At 43.0% G+C, this 21,813-nt stretch overlaps 1 protein-coding gene across 1 annotated transcript in view; it reads right to left on the bottom strand.

The window, feature by feature from the left end:
- Positions 1-21,813, bottom strand: part of USP1 (ubiquitin specific peptidase 1) — an 87,291-nt gene that overhangs the window by 50,743 nt on the left and 14,735 nt on the right. The window contains exons 2-3 of the mRNA XM_086953398.1: positions 19,564-19,687; positions 3,768-3,875 (exon numbers count right to left, since the gene is read on the bottom strand). Coding sequence (XP_086809524.1) covers positions 3,768-3,875; positions 19,564-19,687 — 232 coding nt within the window. The remainder of the gene's footprint in view (positions 1-3,767; positions 3,876-19,563; positions 19,688-21,813) is intronic.

Genomic DNA, 21,813 nt, shown 5'->3' with positions numbered 1-21,813 from the left:
GGTGAATGTTTCAGTAAACACTGTCTGGAAATGATACTCATCTGTGTTCACGGTGTGTGAATGTAGTTCTTGACTAGATCGATAATCACTGGAATGCTTAAGAGTCTCTAACCGCACCAATAAACACCACCGATCTAAACTAAAGAAGGCTTATAATAAAGTTTGAAGCAAAAACTATGACAGGTTATAGAACTTAAAATGACAAAGCGTAAAACTAAAATGCTCAATCCGTGCAAAGTATGAGGTTCAGCAGACCTTGCATTTACCTCCCATCAACACACCAGAGAGCAGCCCTACAATGTAAACTTGATGCAAATCGATCTGACAGAGGCAACATTTTTATTTTTTGAAACTTTAACATCTTAATGGACTAATAAAAAACAAATAAAACAACATCTGAAGCCATAAAATACGGAATCAATGCTGCTGCAGCTCTGGAGTTTATCCTTGGAAATCTTCCAACGAGTAGTAACAGAAGGTGCTTGCTAGAGGTTACTGTCACTCTTAGTTCTTCAGCCATTGTCCATAAAACCCGTTGTGTAACTTTCTCCATAACAGCCTTAAACAATAGTACAAAAGGACACTACTCAGAACTTAGGAAAGTAAAGGCATGTGATGTCTAGGCACGATGACCATGAAGCACCAAACCTTTGGTCCATTCAAATTCCCGAATTAAGACTCCATCTATCAGAAAACCGTCCAATCACATACGAAGCAGAGAGGATGGTCCGTGGGTCTTTCCATGGAGGTCTTTACTGGCGATCTACATTCTGCACCATTTTATACCTTGTACTGCATTATACAGTGGTGACAGAGCACCCTATGAATCGGGAAAAGGGGAATTAAAAAACTGTTTTCCACAAAATTCCATCTGATGGACTAGCAAACCTGAGAGGCGAAGGGAAGCTTCATGTTGTAGATGAGCTTCGCCTGCTTCGAATGTAGGAAGAAGTTTGCTTGAATTTGAGGAGGAATCACACCAGAGGCACTGTAAACACTGTAAACACTACTCTGACAAATGTGTGATGCTGTAGGGAGTAACCACCTCTCCAAAGCACCAAGCCTGATGATAGTTGTCGAAACAGTTTATCACATTTCAATACATCTGCAAGCGTGTGGACCGCTCAAAGCAAGCAAAACTTGTTATTTTATAGTGATTTGGCGAGTTTAATTAAGAGAGGCCATGTTTCTAAAATGAAGCACAATCCCTAAACATAACAAATGCGAATATGTCATCTAACGAGATAGTTGTAGATTCTTAGGGGCGCCAAACCTGCTACCATCACTCTGGTAAAGCAAAGAGCATCTATGATCTGAAGTGCTCACACCGTTCAAGTAATGGAGAACTGGAATTGCAAATGACGTTGCTGTGCAATAAAATATTGACCCAGCAGATCTACGGCACAAAGGAAGAATTCCTTCAAAAGAATGAGCTAGCGTCACAGCTCCCACCCCTCCGGTCTAACCTTTGCTATATGGTTACCTTTGGTCTCTAATATATACTACATCGAACCCAAGAAAAATATTTTTTTTTTTAATTTAGAGATGCTGGTTTTAATTTGTTTGCTGAAAGCACATTTTCAAACAGCACACGTGAAGCCGGTCTACCCACTAGACATTTCATTTATCCTACCTCCAATCAATATGATATGTTGCCAAAGGGAACATAATTCAAACATCTCAACGACAGTCACTGGGTTAGAGAGAACTACAATTTTTTTTTAGGTCTCGTGGCGTTGAACCGCGCCTATTGTTAGGGATTCCTCTTTCCAGGAGAGGGGACAGGAGCTGGCCGTGCGCTTCTCCGAGAGACGGAATTGAGCGGGCCACGCGCACGTGAACGCGCGTTCCCTTGCGAAGCTTATGATTCCCTTCCAAAGCGTGCTTCCAGAGGCAGTAAACTTTTAACCTTGCTTTTTTTTTTTGTTTCCCAGGTTTTCCCAGCTCTCAGTTACTTTAAGTTTCGGTTTTGTTCTTACTACTGTCCAGATGGCTCTCGCGCTCCATTGTCTAGGTGGCTTGTATTTGCAGCGTGTAGTTAAAAGCAAGTGGTGCCTTGCATTTGTGGCTTTACAAGCAAGCATAACATGTCGCTGTGTGTCTTTTTCTTTGCTATTTTTCGTTACATTCCACGATGTCACTTTGCTAACAAAAGTACGACAGACACGCGCACATGGGCGGGGGGGGGGGGGGGGGGTGGGTAGCATTTTAATACCAGCACAACGTAAGGATTCTGTTGTGTGTTAGTAAAGCATTTCGATACCGGCCACGATGTGTGCACAATTGTAGTACGATGTCATTTACGGCTTTATAATAGAGGGCTTGTTTTAATAACTAAACAAGCACAACATGGCATTGTGTGTTTATCATTTTTTCCTTTGCTATCTTTCGCTACGTTTTACGGCGGTATCTATAACACTTTTTTTTCTTTGCTGTATTAAGTTGTGTGTCTTTTTCTTCTGCTGTGTAGATGGCTTTGTAAGGGGGGGGGGGGTCATTGTAATACGAGCTACAATGTGAATGAGAACAGAATCCTCACTAATGCATTTCGATACCTGCCACGACGTGTGCAAAATTGTAGTACAATGTTATTTGCGGCTTTATAATACAGGACCTGCTTTAATAAACAAGCAAGCACAACATGGCACCGTGTGTCTATATATTTTTTTTTGCTAGTCCTGCTAACCTGTCACTTTGTGTCTTGGATTTTTATAATGCCCTTTTTGACGACGCCTTTTCTAGGTGTTGTGATGTCTCTGTTTACCACCATAGGAGCGGCTTCTTAGTATGCTGTTTTCTTTAGGTCTAAGCACGACATGGTTACAAATAGCCCAGGCCCTCGTCGTCAGAGGCGGGGGCACTGGCGCTGCATAGCAAGCCGCTCTGCCGAGGCAGGAGGTAAATAATTGACACGCAGTCTGGCGAGGAGTCGGCTCGAGCCAGGCCTCTTGCGCGGCTGTAGGTGAGGATGATGTGGAGGTTCTGAGGTGGGGTTTGAGCGCACTGCTCGCGTGTTCTTTGCAAGGGTGGGTTGGGTTAGGTAGCACCTGTTTTAAGCGTGCCGCTAGTTCCTCAGTGTAGACCAGGTGTCCATATATTATCTCCCATGGATTCTCGTCTCACTGCTCTCACCTGGTCTTTGTGCACCACAACCGCTTGATTGGTGCACACACACTTTTCCTTCTGTTTTACCCCGTTTCTACTTCTGTTTCGCTTATCACTTCTTGCTCCCGCCCTCATTCACCATTTCCTCCTCAGTCATGACTTCTTCCTTGCTCTATCCACCATGCTGTCCTCTCCTCTATTTATTATGTTTTGCTTTGCACCTCACACTCCAACACTGGTCTATGCTTCAGCGCCCACAGTCGTGATCTTTCTTTCTCCCATTACCTCCCGACTTCTCGGTCTGCTGAGATCTGACAGTAGCTCCTTAAAGAACCTTCTCTTCGACAAAAAGGGTCAAGCAGTCTTCAGAACTGTCTGTCTGTTCACAGTCTGCCAATAACAGCTGTAAGAAACAGCATACTCTTGCACACACTCTCACTGCTCACCAATTCAAAGTTTGCTAAAAATTTTATGCAACGCATTGTCATACACAATGCCAATAACTCAAACTTTAATGCTGCGAGACCTATTGCATTGTAAATGCTAGTTTTCACATAATGCTTCCATTATTACAATGTGGTGTAATTCAGAAGTTGAAAAGTGTGGTACGAGCACATGCAATGCCAAAGTTCATATCTCGTTTACTAATTTTAAGAATTTACCTTTTCAACCATTTGATCTTGTTCACTCTTTAATACAGCTTTCTTCTTTGAAACTGTCTGGAATAACTGCTTCACACCAGTAGTAAAACCAGGACAATAGTAGAGTACCTTCAACGAAAAGGGTACAAGTTATGCAATAAAATAGGAAAGCAGTAACACGAAGAGGAAGAAGGCAAGCAACAAAAACCAACTCAATCACAGACTTCATAGTGACAGCCAAAAAACAAACAGAAAGCATTTGAGGGCCTGATTTAGAGTTTCATAGATGGGTACTGCGTCACAAATGTGTCAGATATCCCCCCACCTGTCCTAATGCACTTATAATTAGGCCCATGGGAAACCTGTAATGATTGTGACGGAGTACCCATTCGCCAGACTAACTCAGGTCTAAGTTAATATGCAGTTACTACATCTCTCAGTCACCACTTAAAAGTTTTTGTTGTAACTTTGTGAGACAACTAGTCTTATATTTATAAAATAAGAGAGAGTAGCAAATCACTAAATGCAGCAATGGGGTTGACTGTAACGCACAGGGCCTTAACTCAGCCAACCACCTTGAAAAAGGCAACCACTAGCCTTTCAATTATTCTGATAGCTAACCAGAGAAAGTAGTGGACAGGTTGAAGCTCAGATGGCTGAAAAACGGATGTCTAAATTCTGACTTTTAAGCTTCGGGAAACTAAGAGAATCTGTTTTTGTTACTAAAGGACACACTTGGCAGGCTTACAAGCAAATCGTGCTACAGACAAGACATGTTAAACAAGGATATATAATGTAGTACTTTAGAAATTGACTGAAATTAATACTGGAAAGGTTAGGATAGGGTGTTCAACACATGTGAAGCAAACATAGACGAACGTTTCTCGGCTATTTTAATTAGCATTGACAAAGCAAAAAGAGCTATTGTCTTTGCAAATGTGTTTTAACCAGCGTGGCTGCTGTTTAGCATGGCTAAAAGTTAATGGCATAGAGGAAAGTAGAGTGACGTAGCGTGGAGGGGCATAGAGTACATTGTCGTACAATTACTGTAGTGGGGTAGAGTTGCATAGAGTGTCGTAGAGTGACAGAGGGAGGTACAGTGCAGTGATGTCAAGTGTCATGGAGAGAGTAAAGTGGCATAGAATAGAGAGGCACAGAGAAGTGACAGAATGGTATAAAGGGTTATAGAATGTCATTGAATGCCATGGATTGGTATAGAGGGTCATGAAGAGAGTGGAGTGGTAGTGTCATGGAGTGGTATAGCGTAGTAGAGTAGAGTGACAGGGTCATAGAGCAGATAGGCATTAAATGTTGGAGAGCAGAGTGGAATAAAGTGTCGGAGAGCAGAGTGGAATAAAGTGGCGGAGAGCAGAGTGGCAAAGTGTTGCAGAGTGGCGTAGGGTGCTGTAGGTTAGTGACATAGGATTCCGGAGATTAGAGTGACATAGAATGCCGGAAATTAGAGTGACATAGAATGTCGTAAATTAGAGTGACATGGAATGCCGTAAATTAGAGTGCTATGGAGTGGCACAGAGTGGAGATGCATTTAGTGTTGTGGAGTGTCATGGAGGGCGTGGAGTGTTGTGGAGTGGCATAGAATGGAGTGGCATACTGGAGTTCAGTTAAGCAGTGTCGGAGTAAAGTGGAGTAAAGTGGCGTACAGAAGAGTAAAGTGGCGTACAGAAGAGTAAAGTGGCGTATAGAAGAGTAAAGTGGCGTACAGAAGAGTAAAGTGGCGTACAGAAGAGTAAAGTGGCGTACAAAAGAGTAAAGTGGCGTACAAAAGAGTAAAGTGGCGTACAAAAGAGTAAAGTGGCGTACAAAAGAGTAAAGTGGCGTACAAAAGAGTAAAGTGGCGTACAAAAGAGTAAAGTGGCGTACAGAAGAGTAAAGTGTCATACAGAAGAGTAAAGTGGCATACAGTAGAGTAAAGTGGCATACAGTAGAGTAAAGTGGCGTACAGTAGAGTAAACAAGGCGTAGAGAGTAGACTACGGTTGAGCGAAGTCGAGCACAGTGCAGTGGTGTAGAGAAGAGAGGAGCAGTGGTGTAGAGCAGAGCAGCATGTTGTAAAGTGAGTGGCATGTCAGAGTGAAATAGCGTGTCATAGGGTGGAGTGGCATACAGTGATGGGGATAGTGAAGTAGAGTGGAGTGGTCTAGAGTAGAGTGGCATAGTGTGGAGTGGCATAGTGTGGAGTATGCCTGATGTGGCAGCGCACTGCCATTACAGACAACATATTTCAAATTGAAATGAGCATTTGCAGAGACATACAGTTTTACTGATAATAGTTTACAGCTCACAAATGGTGTGTAAATGTCATCACCAGGTGTACTGATTTTTGATCGTATTAAAATATTTGTGTCCCATCACACTTCAGAAGTACACACAAATGTGATTCATTTGTGCTTTCTTAATTCGGATATATTCTGAAATAGCTGCACAGCTGATTTATAGACATTAAAAAAATGTATGCTAGAAAAAAGTCTCCTTTTACAGCAAGATTGTCACACAAATCCTCTCATCTTAAAGTCTGAAAAAGAAAAGCAAACACCCGGCTCCCTTGGACGACAGAGCCTAATTTGGCCTCTGTATTTGAATGCACAGCAAATGTGACAAGAATAAGACTTATAAGCCTGTATACAGAAAGCGAGCACTTGTGAAAGAATACAGTAAATAGACTATGGTCTATGGGAGGGTCGACATCAAGCTGGACAGCAATAAACAAATAAAAATAGCAAATGAAAAGCAAGCAAATGTGAGTTACAAAACACAAAGCCAATGGTAAGCAATGGGCGGAATAAATTCCCAGGGAATCCTTCAAAATGTCCCAAAGATGAGGTTAGCAAACCAGACAGCTGCGTACTCTGGTAGGCTTCGACTTCCTGGCTTACCCTGACAGTGTATAGGTCTTAAGTTACTGAAAATAGTGTTTTTCTAAATAGTAATTTAACCGCTAGGCTCGCTCGGATCTCTTAGTTTTTGCATTATGTCATTCAGCAGCAATCCACAGGGCTGAAGCGTGAGCACCAAAGACAATATTTTGTAAAAGGGGCTAAAACATCTAGAGGGGATGGTATCTAGGAGTTACATGTGTCAGTCAGCAATGACACCAGGCATACACAGCCATTTGGAGGCAGGTGAGCCAACTTTGCAATTTCCAGAAGACTTCCCAAAACACATACAGTCATCCACTCAGTGTCAAAAAGAGCACAATCTAGATAAGCTGGGCTCAAGGTTTGCTAGAAATGATGGGTAATGCAAAAAACGCCACACACATCCTTAAATATTTCTGACCCCTAGGAACACCATCAAGTAAATAACATATAAAGGACGCTTCGCTATTAGTGAACTAGACCCCTTGAATCTTTCTTTATCTACTTGTCCTCGCTCTCTTTTGTGAAGCTCTAGCAGTCAATTCAATCACCTCTTTCTGGAAGGCATGAACCTTCCCTTTTGGTTGTCTTAGTTCCTTCCTTCCCTCTTTACCACACAACCTGCACCTCAACCTCCCGTTAGAAAGGCCCCAAGAAAGCCAGCTCAAGTCAGTGCTGTTTCTGTAAAGGCTTTAAAAGAAACATTTGCAGAAGGATGATATCATTGAAACAACTGTCAGTCCTGTGGTTAGTTGTTGGGGTATAATATAGGCTAGGGACTATGTGAAATAGCTAAGGATTTGGTCCATAATGATCCTATACTGTCGGACAATTTAATTCATATACCTTATGTCAGACAATTGTAGAATGCGTTCTGCCTTAACTACGGCCATGAAGTGCTTCACAACTTGATTTGTTAAACGTGCAATTCTTTAAATTAAGTGATGCAAGTAGTAGGTGCTAGAATTACCAAATGTTATAGTACTGAATGAAACTATATTTTTTTTAAAGGGTGCTGCACCATAATCTATGCATTTCTGAAAAACCTATGAAAATCAGGGTTCTGTTACAGGTCCACTTTCAACTACTAATGGCATTACTTTTGAGTGATACATTAACATGTATAACATAGGTATGTAAATTCAAACTAAAAGCTTGAAACATAGTGCTTTACTCCAAAGTAATACACATGTTGTAGCAATGGGGAGGAGTGAAATAAGAAAGGGTGAGGTAAGGAGATACCAGCACAGCAGTAAATGAGGTATGAATTGGGATGAACTTTGAAAAGCTAAGAATAGGTGCTAGTGACTGCACAGTTAGGAAGATAATTATACAGGATGAAAAAGGCGATGTGTGAGACATGGCAAAACAAGTTGGAAGCATGTGGGAGTGAAGGGGAAGCAGACAGATGGTTTCGGTTTTACAGGAGACTGATGCAGCGTATCAATAGAGGATACGCTGCTAGAGCGAAAAACCGACACTTGAGGCAGAAGGGGAGTGACTGGTTCAATGACTGAGCGGAGTAAGCTATTGGCCACCTGCATAAATGGCCTCAACATTGTCACTAGCTGCCCGCTCTCCCTCACACTGCTTCATTCACACAAATACAAAGGCTGCCATTTTAAAATGTACAGCTTCTTATAGGTGCAGGAGCAGCTGGACTCTTCTGGCTGACTCTTGGAATTCCAAACTGCTTAACCTGCACCTTACCAGTCAGGCAACATTAACACCACAACTGTCAGTGCCACCTGAGCCATCCAAATTCAAAGATGGTGCCTCCCCGCCTTGCAGTAAAGAAAACTAGCAGCTTTTCCTCCTGGCTGGAGTGGGCGAGAGGAGCAGCAATGCCTGAGCAGCTTGCAAGCTGGATATTCACTAACAATCTACATGGTGTACGGGGCAGCACCCAACACACAAACTTCTGGACTCTGGAATTTGTGCTGCTGGGCAGTGGCATGAATCCTAAGCATTACAGAATTTCTGCATGCCGTGCCATTCTCCCAGCTTCACATATGGTCATATCCCCATGCATATTCATTGATTAGTAATATGTGATTATATATACTTTTAATACATGTATTTCTTTTTAAATTGGACTATGGTGTGATTCAAATTAGGAGTGCCTGCATTCTGCTTAGGCTGGCTTTGACATTCTGGAATTCTGTTGATCACCTGGTTATGTCGCTTGTGGGCTCCTGTTTCTTTATTGACACTATTTTTTAAGCACACATGGTGGATGTCTTCATTTTCAACCTGATGATAAACGTGGTGCATAGGACTAGCTCAAGAGCCAACGTCCAATTCTCAACACTCTATGTGCTTTTTGATGCAGTGGTCTTCTCTTTCAAGAGCAGTTTCATCTGTCCGGGTAATCGAAGGTCTGACTGCTTTGCAATTCCATTTAATGGCCACTTTATCCACATTTCTAGGGTGAGCTGTGTAATTTCATTGGTGGAACACTGCGTGCACCCAAGGAGCAGCCGTTTTGTGTCTTCCTGAAAACACGAAGGTAGGTCTTTTACATTTTGACATACATATGTTGTTTAACCGCAGTTGTCACCTTAACTGTTTGGATGGACTAAAGTTTTACTTACACAGTGTTCATTTACTGAGTACAAATAATCCAGCAACAAGTAAATAAAAATAATTTCAAACCTCTGTGACTAAACTCGATTCCTTATACTTATCGGTGATGTGCTGATAGCGTGTCTTCAAAATTATAGTGCAAAACCAGGACATGCACATTAAAGTGGGGGTGATCTTAATTGAATTTCTATTGCTATTTACCTACTGTTTAGTAGTTTCAGGAAACTTTTTTTTGTGTTGCTATTCCAAATGTAATGCCTTCTGCTCTTTTTCTAAAGAATCCGTGGCACCCTATCCAAAGTGGAAGCATTATTAGAGACTTTGTGTAGCTTGCACCATCATAGACTTAAGATGTCATCAAATATGTGATTTAACATGTAATGAAAGATGTAATATAGGAGAACAAACAGTGCATCGTGAGGGTACAAGTTATATTTAGGTTAGTTTCGTACAACTGATGAATCAGTAGTTTTTTTTTGTTTTTATACTATTACAGTACCTACATATAACTCCACTTTACCCTCGGGTTTTTTTTTATAGTAAATGTAGAAGTTTTTTTTTAATGCAAGTTAAAAAATCTTAGTACCAGGCCTACGTATTTTTTTTAGGTTTTTATAATGTAAAGTAAGATCTTATGACCAAACCTAATCATACTTCAGCTGTGCACGTTGCGAGGTTGGCTGCAGGGCCTGGCCACATCTGCATACCGCATTTTATCAATGCAGTCACTGAACATGACATGACTGATGTAAAATATGAGGGTATAAGGAGTGCATGGCAAGGGTGTGAGTTATAGTTACTTGAGCCAACTATAACCAGTGAATTTCAGCGTTTTTTTTTAAAGTTTAAAATGGAAGTTTTTAAACTTATATTCACCCAACTATAACGTTTTTCAGTGAATTTCGATGTAGATTTTTTAAAACAGAAAGTAGATATCCACCGATGTGTGGGTCAGGGATTGGGCACAGGGGGCCTAGGCCATGAGCCCCCCGACTCCACACCACGCACAGCTATGGACCTTTTACCTTCAGTCTATAAAACTTTTTTTATAATTCACTGAAAAACTCACAGGTTAAAGTGGCGTACAGTTAGGAATTGTAATGACTTACTTTACAATAAAACAAACCCTTCGAAATGTACTGGAAATAAAAAACAAAGATTAAAGTGACATAATAGTTACGTGAATGTCAATTACAAAAAAAAGTCTATTTTAAACTTTTTTTTTTTAAACCCACTGAAATTCATCAGTTCTAGGAATCTCAAGTAACGAAACTGTTACTTACTAGTAGGAGAATTTTGAAGCTTGCAGAGTTTTCTGGATTCACATGCTTTCACCTATTTCTCCATTTAGTGGTTGGGTCCGGATTAGTTTGACTTCTGTTTTTCTTTTGGGCATTATAGACCACCATTCGGTGGTAATTCCAACCCAGGTGTGACATCAGACGCCACCCCCAGGAAGTTCCCGTGCGTGGTCACTATATTCAGATAGTTTTCTACCCTTGACGACTCGGTAATTGGAATCATCCCCCTTCATGAAATGACTTCCAGCTCACCTGTTTGTTCCCCACATTCTGGGGAGGAGGGTGAGTCGCATTTGAATCCAGAACACCCCTCAAGCAGTAAAACTATTACTACTGGTAGGCAATCATTTCGTTTTGCATCATAAATCCTTTTCTGAATTCAACTGCTGTGCACTGATTTTACTCCATGGCTTAAATGGGTTGGAATGTCCTTTGACGAGCAAACGGGTGTTGTAGCACTCTGTACCACTTGTGTTTCCTTGTTTATCTGGATGTCTACACTGTAGTGTTGAGTGAAGGTGTGGATGGGTAAACATGTTGCAGCCATACAGATGCCACTAATGGGTACACTTGATAGGAATGCCAGTATTACACACTTCTTTCTCGTTGAGGGCACCCTGTGCCTAGTAGGCAGTTTTTTACACCCTGTGTACAAAGTTTAGATTACCTCTACTATGTTATGTTATGGTCCAACCTGTAAGTGGTGTACCTTTGCTTGCCCTGGCAAAAAAGAGTTTCTCTTTTCTTATTGTCTTTGTCTCTTGCAGGTAGAACATGACCACTATCCACACATCCAGGGTGTGTAGTGCCCTTTTGGTTCTTGGAAGAAGGCCGGTAGTTAGATACTATGATTGATGAGGATTGTGATAGTACCTTTGGTAGAAGCTGTGTATTTGTTCTTAAAACTACCCGGTCCTTGTGGATTTGACGGTATAGTTCTAAGGTGGAAAGTGCATGTAACACGCTCACCCTGCGAAGCGACGTGATCGAAACTTACAAGGCATGTTTTGAGGGTTAGAAACTTCAGTTCTGCCTTATGCATAGGTTCAAACAGTTCTGCCATCAGCTGCTTGAGTATCATGTTAAAGTTCCACATGGTGTTGGTGCCGATATCAGTCGTGCGACCTTCTTTGATCCTTCCAAAATTGTTTTTACCACCAGCAGTGTGAAGAAGCTGTTCAACGTTATCCCTCTGCTATATGCAACTATGGCAGCCAAGTGGACCTTCAATGATGCGTAGGTCAGGCTATTGTTTAGTAGGTTGGTGAGGTATGTTAGTACTGTGCTGTGCTCAGTCCTCATTTCTAGCTTCTTGTGGTTCCTGAATCAATGGAAGTATCTGATCCACTTGGCTGTATAGTACGTCTGTGTACTCTGCCTTCTTGCCTCCCCAAGTATTTCCAGTGTCCTGAAGGACAGCTGAAGGTGTCCGAATTCTAGGTATTCAGGAGCCATGCTGACAGATTGCGGGTGAATGGCTCCAGATGCTATATCCTCACGCCCTCGTTAGAATATCCTGCAATGCCCTTATGGGTATGATCTGCACTATGGACGTCTCTAGTAGGCCAGAGCACACAATTGACTGGCCCACTATGGGGCGATGAGTACGAGTGACATCCTTGAATATTTGAATTTGTCCAATACTCTTCGGATAAAATGAATTAGTGGAAAGACGTATGCAAATCTCCCTCACCAATTTATCGACAAAGCATTCCATTTGGAATGGTGGTGTGGAAATCTGGACACTAATTCTTGGCATTTTGCGTTTTCTGGGCTTGCAAACAGGTCTATGCTTGGAGTGCCCCATTTTCTGATCACTTTGTCCAGCACCTCTTCTATCTCCAACTTAGGGAAGGTGTTTGCAGGGAGAAAACTAGGCAGAACTTAGGGGGACTGAGGAGGGGGGAGCAATGGCGAGAGACAACAAAACTGAGCCGGGGTGGTGGGTGTGGGTGAGGAGGTTTGGGGGGACTAGGGAGAGAGAAGCACACTAGGAAGACCGTTGGAAAATATACGCACTTTTGTGGATTCCTCAAGAAAAAATTACTTCCCAGAAAGCGAGCAGGAGAACAAATAGTCAGTGCTCCAGGGGAGGGGCAGACACAAGACGGACAAGGAAACGCCATAGAACAATGACAGCAACAGTAACTCCAACCAACCGTAAACAATGGGCAGGCTAGAAGCCCATCTATGTTCTCATCCTACAATATGTCTTTCACAAGCAGACTGCTGCGCTGTCATTACATGCTCTACTGTAGTGTTTAAAGAAAGCCACGCGTTGGTAAGCAATGAGCAGAGCCAAAGCCCTCTATAAATATTTATAGTGTATACAAAACGTCTTTGGATAACAAGCTAAAACTGCCTGTTGGCAGGGTCTGAAGACAAAAGATTTCTAATGTAAAAGTAAAGAAATGTGTGGCTATACCATAATAGCAAGGAGACGCATCAATTGCTCTTTGTGCGGTATGTTACATCCTGTTCTTAATAAAGATTAGGAAAATCACAAGCCTAATGAAGGCAAAAGATATCAAATATGAAATAGATCGTACTTATGCAGGTGTTTGTTTATAATTAAATTAATAAGGGTAGTTTACATAGCACGCAACAAAAACTAAAATATGTGGCCCCTTTCCAATAGGTAGTAATCATAATCTTTCTCGGTCCTCAATCAGCAACAGAAAGTCAGTTATCCCTGAAAGACTTAAATGTATTTCATGCTTCGCTTGTTAACTGTAGAGGTTTTCAGAAGTCCACAACTCACTGAACTATTTGCCAGCATAGAAACTTTTGACCTTCAAATTATACAAGGATCTGTGCCACAAACGCTGGAACATTTGAACAACTGACTTACAAGTTACACGCTGTGCTCTGCAATAGGAAAAAAAACTCTAAAATGTTGTGTAAAGATTTACAAGTGAGATTTATTGTACTGAATTGTGTGTGATCTGCAAGTACATGAAACACCTGAACTGTTTTGCTAGTATGATGGCCTGAAAGCTGGCATGCATAAATAGTGCCACAGAACCTGGCCCTTTAAGCTTTCATGCCGAAGACAGACTAAACCATCAAATAATGTTCTTGAGATAGCTCTGACAGTTGTTAATGCTTCAAATATGTTAAAGTGAAGGAAAAATGAAGGTCAGTGGCTTAATTCTTGTTGAAGCCAACTGATCATTTCATTTGTCTTCTATAACTTCCAGTCTAGTTTGAATCATATCCCCCACCCAAAAAAATGCCATCCGTATACTAAAAAGGAGGTTGCCCTATTTCTGTGCTGTGTCACCCTCCAAAAATGGTTTAATATGAATACGCTTTAATAGGATCACTCTCTTAAGTGTCAGGCCGCATCTTCAATTGATGAGACAAAAGGTTGAGAGGTATCTTCTTGGGTAAATAAAATATTCACCTATAAACTTCGTTAAGAAATCTATTATACAATCAAACTTTGCTTTAAGCACCTGTCCACTTTATTTCAGTGTTCGCTACTTAATATTGACATGTTTAGCGTACATGCCAGGGATAAAGACAGGTTATGTAACCTGTGACGCTACAGTTCATACATTTTATGGTTCAATCATCGTAAACCAGACTTTAAAGAAAGCTCAAAGAAGGTGTGTGCATGTTAGGAGAAAAGGACATTTCTCTTCGCCTTCTTTGGGATGCCCTCGCTCTATAGATGTATGCCTTAATTATCTCGCAACCTACAGGAGCCAAACTCTTAGCCCTCGTGCTTCTGTGTTGTGTGGGTAAACTTGGGTCCTCTGGAGAGGCTTGCACCAGAGAACTTTAGAAAACAAGTGAGAACATTTGTAGAAAAAGACTTGGAGGGTCGAATGAGGGTCTGAGTACCACTGATCAGTCTGTCCCACACAAAGCACACGAGTGCAGAGCATCAGCAGCATGAATCTTGTTGCGGCTTCGTTACTTCTCTCCAATCAAAGAGTGAGATTAGTACAGCGGCTCTCTTTGGGGTGATGGGGAGGCATGGGCAGTACCACTGATCAGTCTGTCCCACACAAAGCACACGAGTGCAGAGCATCAGGCAGCATGAATCTTGTTGCGGCTTCGTTACTTCTCTCCAATCAAAGAGTGAGATTAGTACAGCGGCTCTCTTTGGGGTGATGGGGAGGCATGGGCAGTACCACTGATCAGTCTGTCCCACACAAAGCACACGAGTGCAGAGCATCAGGCAGCATGAATCTTGTTGCGGCTTCGTTACTTCTCTCCAATCAAAGTAGATCAGTACAGCGGCTCTCTTTGGGGTGATGGGGAGGCATGGGCAGGCACCATGTCATGACCCATGCAACTGCAGTACGTGCTTTGTTATTTTCCTCGTGTGAAGACATATTTGGCAGATATTTCAAATACTAATTAAGACAGCAAAGGTTTTCTGTTTTTCAGTTCAGTTAAAATACTAGACTGCAAATACGTGAGTTATGAAATGCTAAGACTATGTCCTGAGCGGGGAACCTTTCACAGATAGACAATCAAGCATTTGAAATGCAATATGTCTCGCAATGACATTGTTTTGAGCTACTGGCATTGAAAATGTTATTGTTTTATTTTTATTTCCCTTCGTGAAGCATCAATTAATGGCGTTGTAAATGACAATGTCTTTTACCCCCTGTTGACCCCACAAATCAGACATACATAGAAACCGCACTACAAAGGAGCACACATGCATGCACTCACTGAGAAACGCACGCACCCTGTGAGACAGACATGCTAATCCATAGAGGCACAGGGGTGCACCAAAGCATATGATCACACACGCAGGCACAGAGTCGAAGGTACACTGAGGCTTTGGGTCTGGCAGACTAGCCGACACACCGTTATACTGAGTAGAGGCGCACACATGCTGGGAGGAATGTTTTAATTATCAAGCTCAAGGTGCTCACTGTAAGTCAAGAGGAGTGGAAGACTTACGTGACAAAGTTGAAACTGAGAAGTTACACACGTCTGCAACACACATGACAGCAGCCAGGAGTGCCCTGTAGAGCTGTGCACACACCTGCTTATCGTGTGGGCAGTGGGACGGGTGCGGGGGGCAGTCGGATGGGTGTGGCGGCAGGGAGAATGGTGTGTGGGCAATGTTCTGGTGTGTGGGGCAGTGAGACGGGTGTGTGGGGCAGTGAGACGGGTGTGTGGGGCAGTGAGACGGGTGTGTGGGGCAGTGAGACGGGTGTGTGGGGCAGTGAGACGGGTGTGTGGGGCAGTGGGACGGGTGTGTGGGGCGGGTGTGTGCAGCATTGGGAAAGGTGTGTGGGCAGTAGGATGGGTGTGTTGGCAGTGGGACGGGTGTGTGGGCAGTGAGACGGGTGTGTGGGCAGTGAGACGGGTGCGTCTAGTTACAGGTGCAGGCCCCATGACAGCAGCCAGCAGTGCCCTGTAGGGCTGCATGCACACACCTACTCATTGTGTTGGCAGTGGGATGAGTGTGAGGCACTGTTTGGGCGTGGGGCTGTGGGACGGGCGTGTGGGGTAGCGCGACGGGTGTGGGGCCCTGGGACAGGTGTGTGTGGGCAGTGAGACGGGTGTGTGGGCAGTGAGACGGGTGTGTGGGCAGTGAGACGGGTGTGTGGGCAGTGAGACAGGTGTGTGGGCAGTGAGACAGGTGTGTGGGCAGTGAGACAGGTGTGGGCTCTATAACCGCAGCCAGCAGCGCCCTGTACGGCCATGTGCAGCTCGTCTGCAGATATTGCACAGTAGTCCAATGCGGTTCGGGTAGTTTCCTGTCAATTGTGAGCAGTGCCCAGGGCTTGGCTTGCACTGTTTTTCTCCTAGTGAAATGCTGCATTGCACAACCACACTACCAGCCGAGTCTCGAGTGAGTGCTCCACCAGAGCACTCTTATGCACGAAACACACCCGGAAAGTGCCTTCCTGGAACTCCGTGAGCGCATGTGCGGGTCCAGTGAAGTCGCAGCACAGCCTTATTTTGTAATAAGGTCAGGGTGACCCTTCAAAGCCCCTCATTTAACCTTAACCCAATCCCCTGGTAGCTATGACACAGAGCATACAAGCATACTTGTATGAAGTATTTCTGCAGTATCAAAACAATATGTATGCAGTACCAAAACAAAGCCAAACTATAAAACAATATTAAACCCTAAACCGATTTAGAAAAACGGATGACAAAAATCCAACAAGGGGGTCACTGATATGAATCTTAAACGTTTCACGCAGAAATAGTGCCACAAAACACAAAGTGCCAATTATAGTCAATGGTGTAAGTAGGCAGGGCCCTAGGCAAATTTGAGGTGAGCCACAACAGTGTAGGTTGGGTACACCAACGAGGTTGGTCCTGCTCAAAGATTTCACCTTCTTAGTCCTTTTAGTCTCAAACCACCATAGAAGCACCCTTCTATAGCCACGGGGACACGCCGGGATGGCGTCACCAGGCGCTTTACAAACTCCTCCTTTACAAACTCCTCCTTTACCCAGGCCCCAAGGGGAGGGACTTAGAGGCTCACAGGGAGTGAGGCAGATGCCAACAGCAGAGGCCAGTTGCATTGCTCCAGGGAGCAGCTGAAAAAAGGCCACTTAGCTCTGTAGCTTGAATGGGAGGTCAGCATTATGAGTTATGACCCAGGGAGTTCACTTCTTTGCCCCGGGTACAAGAGGGAGAAGGTCCAGTCCTTCAGGGCACCTCTCATGTTACAGACAGCAGGTCTAGTCCTCTTCTGTTGTTCTTCCGGTCCAGGAGTGTTCTGAAGTGGGGCCTATAGGTTCCACATTTATACCTTGGACTAACTAGTGGGTGAAATGACTCCTGGGCAAACCCTAACCAATGGATGAACACAGTGGGCCTTTTCAAGAAGGCAAAAGTCTTCAGCCACACTAAACTTGGGCTCTGAAAACTGGAGGTCTTGTGGGGAGGGTGCTATGGTAATCCTAGTGTCCTCCCACATCTAACAGTATAATCCAGTTTGAGGGAGCCGCTGTACCAACAATAAACCCAGAAAAGGGAGTTTGCTAGGACAAAAATATGATTCTTCAGCAACCTAACAGTGGATACACAAGAATTGTTTTTCATCCTGTTCTCTTCCTTTCAAGTATTTTATGCATATCAGCAAACCTTTCAAGCAGGATTTGACACTGTGCTATCAAAGGCAGTCCCAAAGCTTTACCTTGCATGCTCTATGAGGTTAAGAGGAGTCTTCTCTGCCCATTCAAGTTAGCCTACTTTTGCTCCTGGGAAACATTTCATACCTGTTCATATGCTAATCTATGGCTGGAAGAAGCTGGAGAGCAAATGCAAATTAACATCTAGGGATGTCAGGCAGGGGAAACGTTAACTTTTTAAAAGTTACTTTTCCTTAATATTTATTTAAGTCAAACTTCACCATAGAATTGCATTTTGAAAAAATATTGAAAGTAAATGTATAATAATTTTTCCAGGTAGTCCAATTCCTGAGATAGAGTATCAGTATTGTAATCTGCTCTCTTGTTTTCTGCATAGAACAGCTCAGATTGTGACAGTAAAAAATAGCTTACAGGTGCTAGTCACTTTAAGAACATGCTAACATTACATTTGTACATGTCCTATTTTTAAATACTGTGCACCCTGCTGCCTTCTGGACTACACGTTCTACACAGGGTGACTTATTAATATTTAAAAGGGAAGACTTGACCTGTCAAAGGGGTTTATCTCAACAGGTCGAATTGAAGTATTTACACTGCTACAGTCAGGATATAATGGTAGGCCTAAAGCCATGTTTGCACTGCCACTGAAGAGGATGGTACAATAGGTGCTGTAAGAAGATAATGGCAATTAACTTCAAGGCCCCAGGTACATTTTGCACCCTATATTTATGACTTATCAGCAATTATTAGTATGCCAATTAGATCATATTAAAAAGGAGGAGCACATGCACTTTGCTACCGGTTAGCAAGGGGTAACGTGCACTAAGTTCTAAATCAAGCACAGGGCAAAAGAAATTCTGGGTGACTACGCAGAAAATGCAGATTTTCTGCAATCGGTGAATTATGTAAATTCATCACTCCAACAAACCACCATTTTCTAAGGCAAAGCCAGATTGAAAACCTGGCCTGAAAATTGTTTGTGAGTGAGAACATCAAAACTGGACTTCTAGAATGTTTTAAGAGGCTTTCACAACCCCATGTAGCAAGAAAACTACACAGGTCCTTGAGAACTTGCATTTTTAACATTCATTAACATCATGTGCATCACAAACAAGCTCAACACAAACTAGACAGTCACAGCCTCAATTCCCTTTCATCCCCTTGATTAAGGAAAGGCAAAGCATGATCAAGATGATAGAAGACACTGTGCATCATTTAAGAAAATTAGAGAACTAGAGGAGTAATGTTGGGTTGTTGAGGTGCAGAGGAGGAGTGTGGTCTGTGATGTAACTAATCTTCCCAAACAGTTTCCGTTGACCAATAAAAATAAAAACAGAAATGTTATTGGTAGAAATTGGGCGCATACCATTCAAAGTGTCTGTAGCAGATGGTTTGGAAAGGACAACCAATTCTTTAAACACCTCTGAAAACTTAACATTTCCATTTCCCCCCACTTCTCTAGAGCCTCTCCAATGTTCCTCAGACTTACGCTTTTTGATTCCATACGTTAATTTTGTCTGGGTATTTTGTGTCTTGAATATTGGTTTTAAACGTTTTAACCAAACTGCTATGACTAGAAAAATGGTGTTGGCAAGCAAGTAACCAGTGTCCAATGTTCCTGCATAGGGCATTTCCTGCTCACTGTCTATGCAACTCAAGTTTGTATCTTTGCAAAGAGTGGTGCACCGAGCCACATCTCTAATTATCTGGGCCGTTTCGAAAGGTAGGAGTGGTTTTATGCATATAGCATTTATCTCAGATCTAATCACTAGAAACATAGTGGATAAGACTTTCAGTGGCATTTCTTATTCTTTAACAAATCACCTAAACAACAGGTCACAAGAGAAATCTCGGAATGGGGGACTTCAAGCTGTCTGTGGGGCTGCCTACTCACAAACTACGTTTGGAAATTACATGTTAAACACAATCATTCACCACAAAATAAAGTTTGTCAAAATAACAAGACTTACTTGTAGTATGCTATTTAAATAGCAGGTGTTGCCAAGATTGCTTAACCCAGCGAATGGCAGCAGAGACTCTTTTTTCTCACAACAATCAGGTGATGATGATTGCACAGCAGGAACAACCTGATCACTAATAAGGAGTGGAAAAGAAGGTTATGAGGACACGTTACAGAAAACAAAGACAACTTTACAAAGTACAGGTAAATGTACAATAAACTGATAAACATGTACAGCCATGTCGACAAAGCTAATTCACAATAAGACTAGATGTGAACAGATCAACGAGATGTGAACTCCACTAAATTTCAGGGGGGAAAACGGACATAGGTTTACTTTGAAGTGATGTAAAACAGAATGTGGGGTTAGGTTTTGTTTTGTAGGGTTATGTACAGGTGTTGCACAGCCCAATTTGCTCTAGATGTGCCTGCAGTTTCTAGTTAAAACAAGGAAGGCAACAACCTTTAAATGCAACTACAGCCTGAGATGTTAATAATTTTTAGATCTGTTGTACATTTCTGTTTAGCATTTCTTGGTAAACAACATTGACAATCTGTTCAGACAAGCTTTTGACAATTTGCGGATCTGTAAATCAAAATTGTGCCAAGCTGTCTTCATTAAGTTATTTTACGCATACCGGTTTATTCTGTATATCCCGAACAATACCAGAGACGACAAACACGATCAGTAAGGATATGTACCATACTGCACTATTCAGAGTGGTGTCTAGAGATGGTGCCCACTCAAAACTCCTTGGCACAAATTATGCATCAGTGTTAAATTGCCACCTTTTCTGAGCTTCCCAACACACAAGGTCAAGAAAATTAAACTTAGTACATTTCAATAAAAGGTATTATAACTTGTTATTGTATGGCACATTCTTTGCAGACATAAACAGGCATCACTGGGTCAAACACTACAGTCAAACTAGCAGGAGCGTTAGATCACTGATATCAATCAGGATACAATTGCAATTTCAGTCATTATCAGATTAGCTCTAACAGGACCAGACGAAACCAAACAAGGTAGAGTGTGGTCGAGAGTAATTACCAGCATATCAGATTAATTCAATCATTCCACCATTCACTTTTTTGAGTACCGCTTTGTTGCATTACTGACACCTCTACCGCTATATAACGTCACAGTCCGCTCACTATATGCACATCACTCAATATCTTGGAAACATCCATACCAACAACGAAACCATAAAAGGTCAATGAAATCATTATTACCAATATGCCCTTCAATCAATCAGGCGTTTGTTGAGCGCAACTACTCACCCGTAAGGGTTTCAAGGTGTTTGGGGTAGGGGGGTGCAAGTTCCAGTCCATCAAGGAGGGGGTCCGTTGAAGAGCCAGGTTTTGAGGTTTCTTGCGAAGATGGGAAGCAATGCTGTTTGTCTGAGGTGGAGCGGAAGGTCGTTCTAGGCTTTGGCCAAGAGGAAGGAGAAGGAGCGGCCTCCCGGTCTGCTTTTCAAGCAGTAGCAGCTCCCCTCAGCGCCTTGAGACCCTCACGGGCGAATAGTGCGTTTTACAAATGTTATGATTGATTGATTTGGGCTTTCTGGTGCAAGGGACCACGGCGTAGGAGAGCTGGGCTGATCGTAGGGTCCTTTGGGTTGCGTGGAATTTGAGTTGGCCGGTCAGGTAAGCTGGTCGGGTGTCATGGAGGGCCTTGTGTGTGGGTGAGTAACTTGAAGGTGATTCTAACCTCGACGGGGAGCCAGTGGAGTGTGCGCAGGTGCTTCGAGATGTGGCAGTGTTTCAGCAGGTTGTGGACCAGTCTTGCGGCGGCGTTCTGGATGTTCTGTAGCTTGCGGGTGAGGTTTTGTTTATTCTGGCGTAGAGTGCGTTGCCGTAGTCGAGTCGGCTGGTGACCAGGCCGTGAGTAACAGTCTTGCTGTGTTTGAGGGGGATCCATTTGAAGGTCTTGCGAAGGAAGCGGAGGGTGTGGAAGCAGGAAGACGAGACGGAGTTGATCTGGCGGTCCATTTAGAGCTCAGAGTCCAGGACGATTCCCAGGTTGGGTGCGTGGTCTGTGGGGTTTAGCGGGTTTCCGATGGCGGGGGCCACCAGGCGTCGGGGTTTGGGCCCATGAGGAGTACTTCTGTTTTGTTGGCGTTTAGTTGTAGGCAGCTGTTTTTCACTCCTTTGGCGACTGCTTCCATGCCTTCTCGAAGGTTACGTCTGGCGGTGTTGGGTTTTTTGGATAGGGAGAGGATGAGTTGGGCGTCGTCTGCGTATGACACAATGTTGATTC

The sequence above is a fragment of the Lissotriton vulgaris genome, chromosome 1_1 (assembly GCF_964263255.1).
Source record: "Lissotriton vulgaris chromosome 1_1, aLisVul1.2, whole genome shotgun sequence".
NCBI classification, from domain to species: domain Eukaryota; kingdom Metazoa; phylum Chordata; class Amphibia; order Caudata; family Salamandridae; genus Lissotriton; species Lissotriton vulgaris.
Note: the sequence above shows the minus strand (reverse complement) of the source record. Positions and strands in the feature narration are given on the sequence as shown.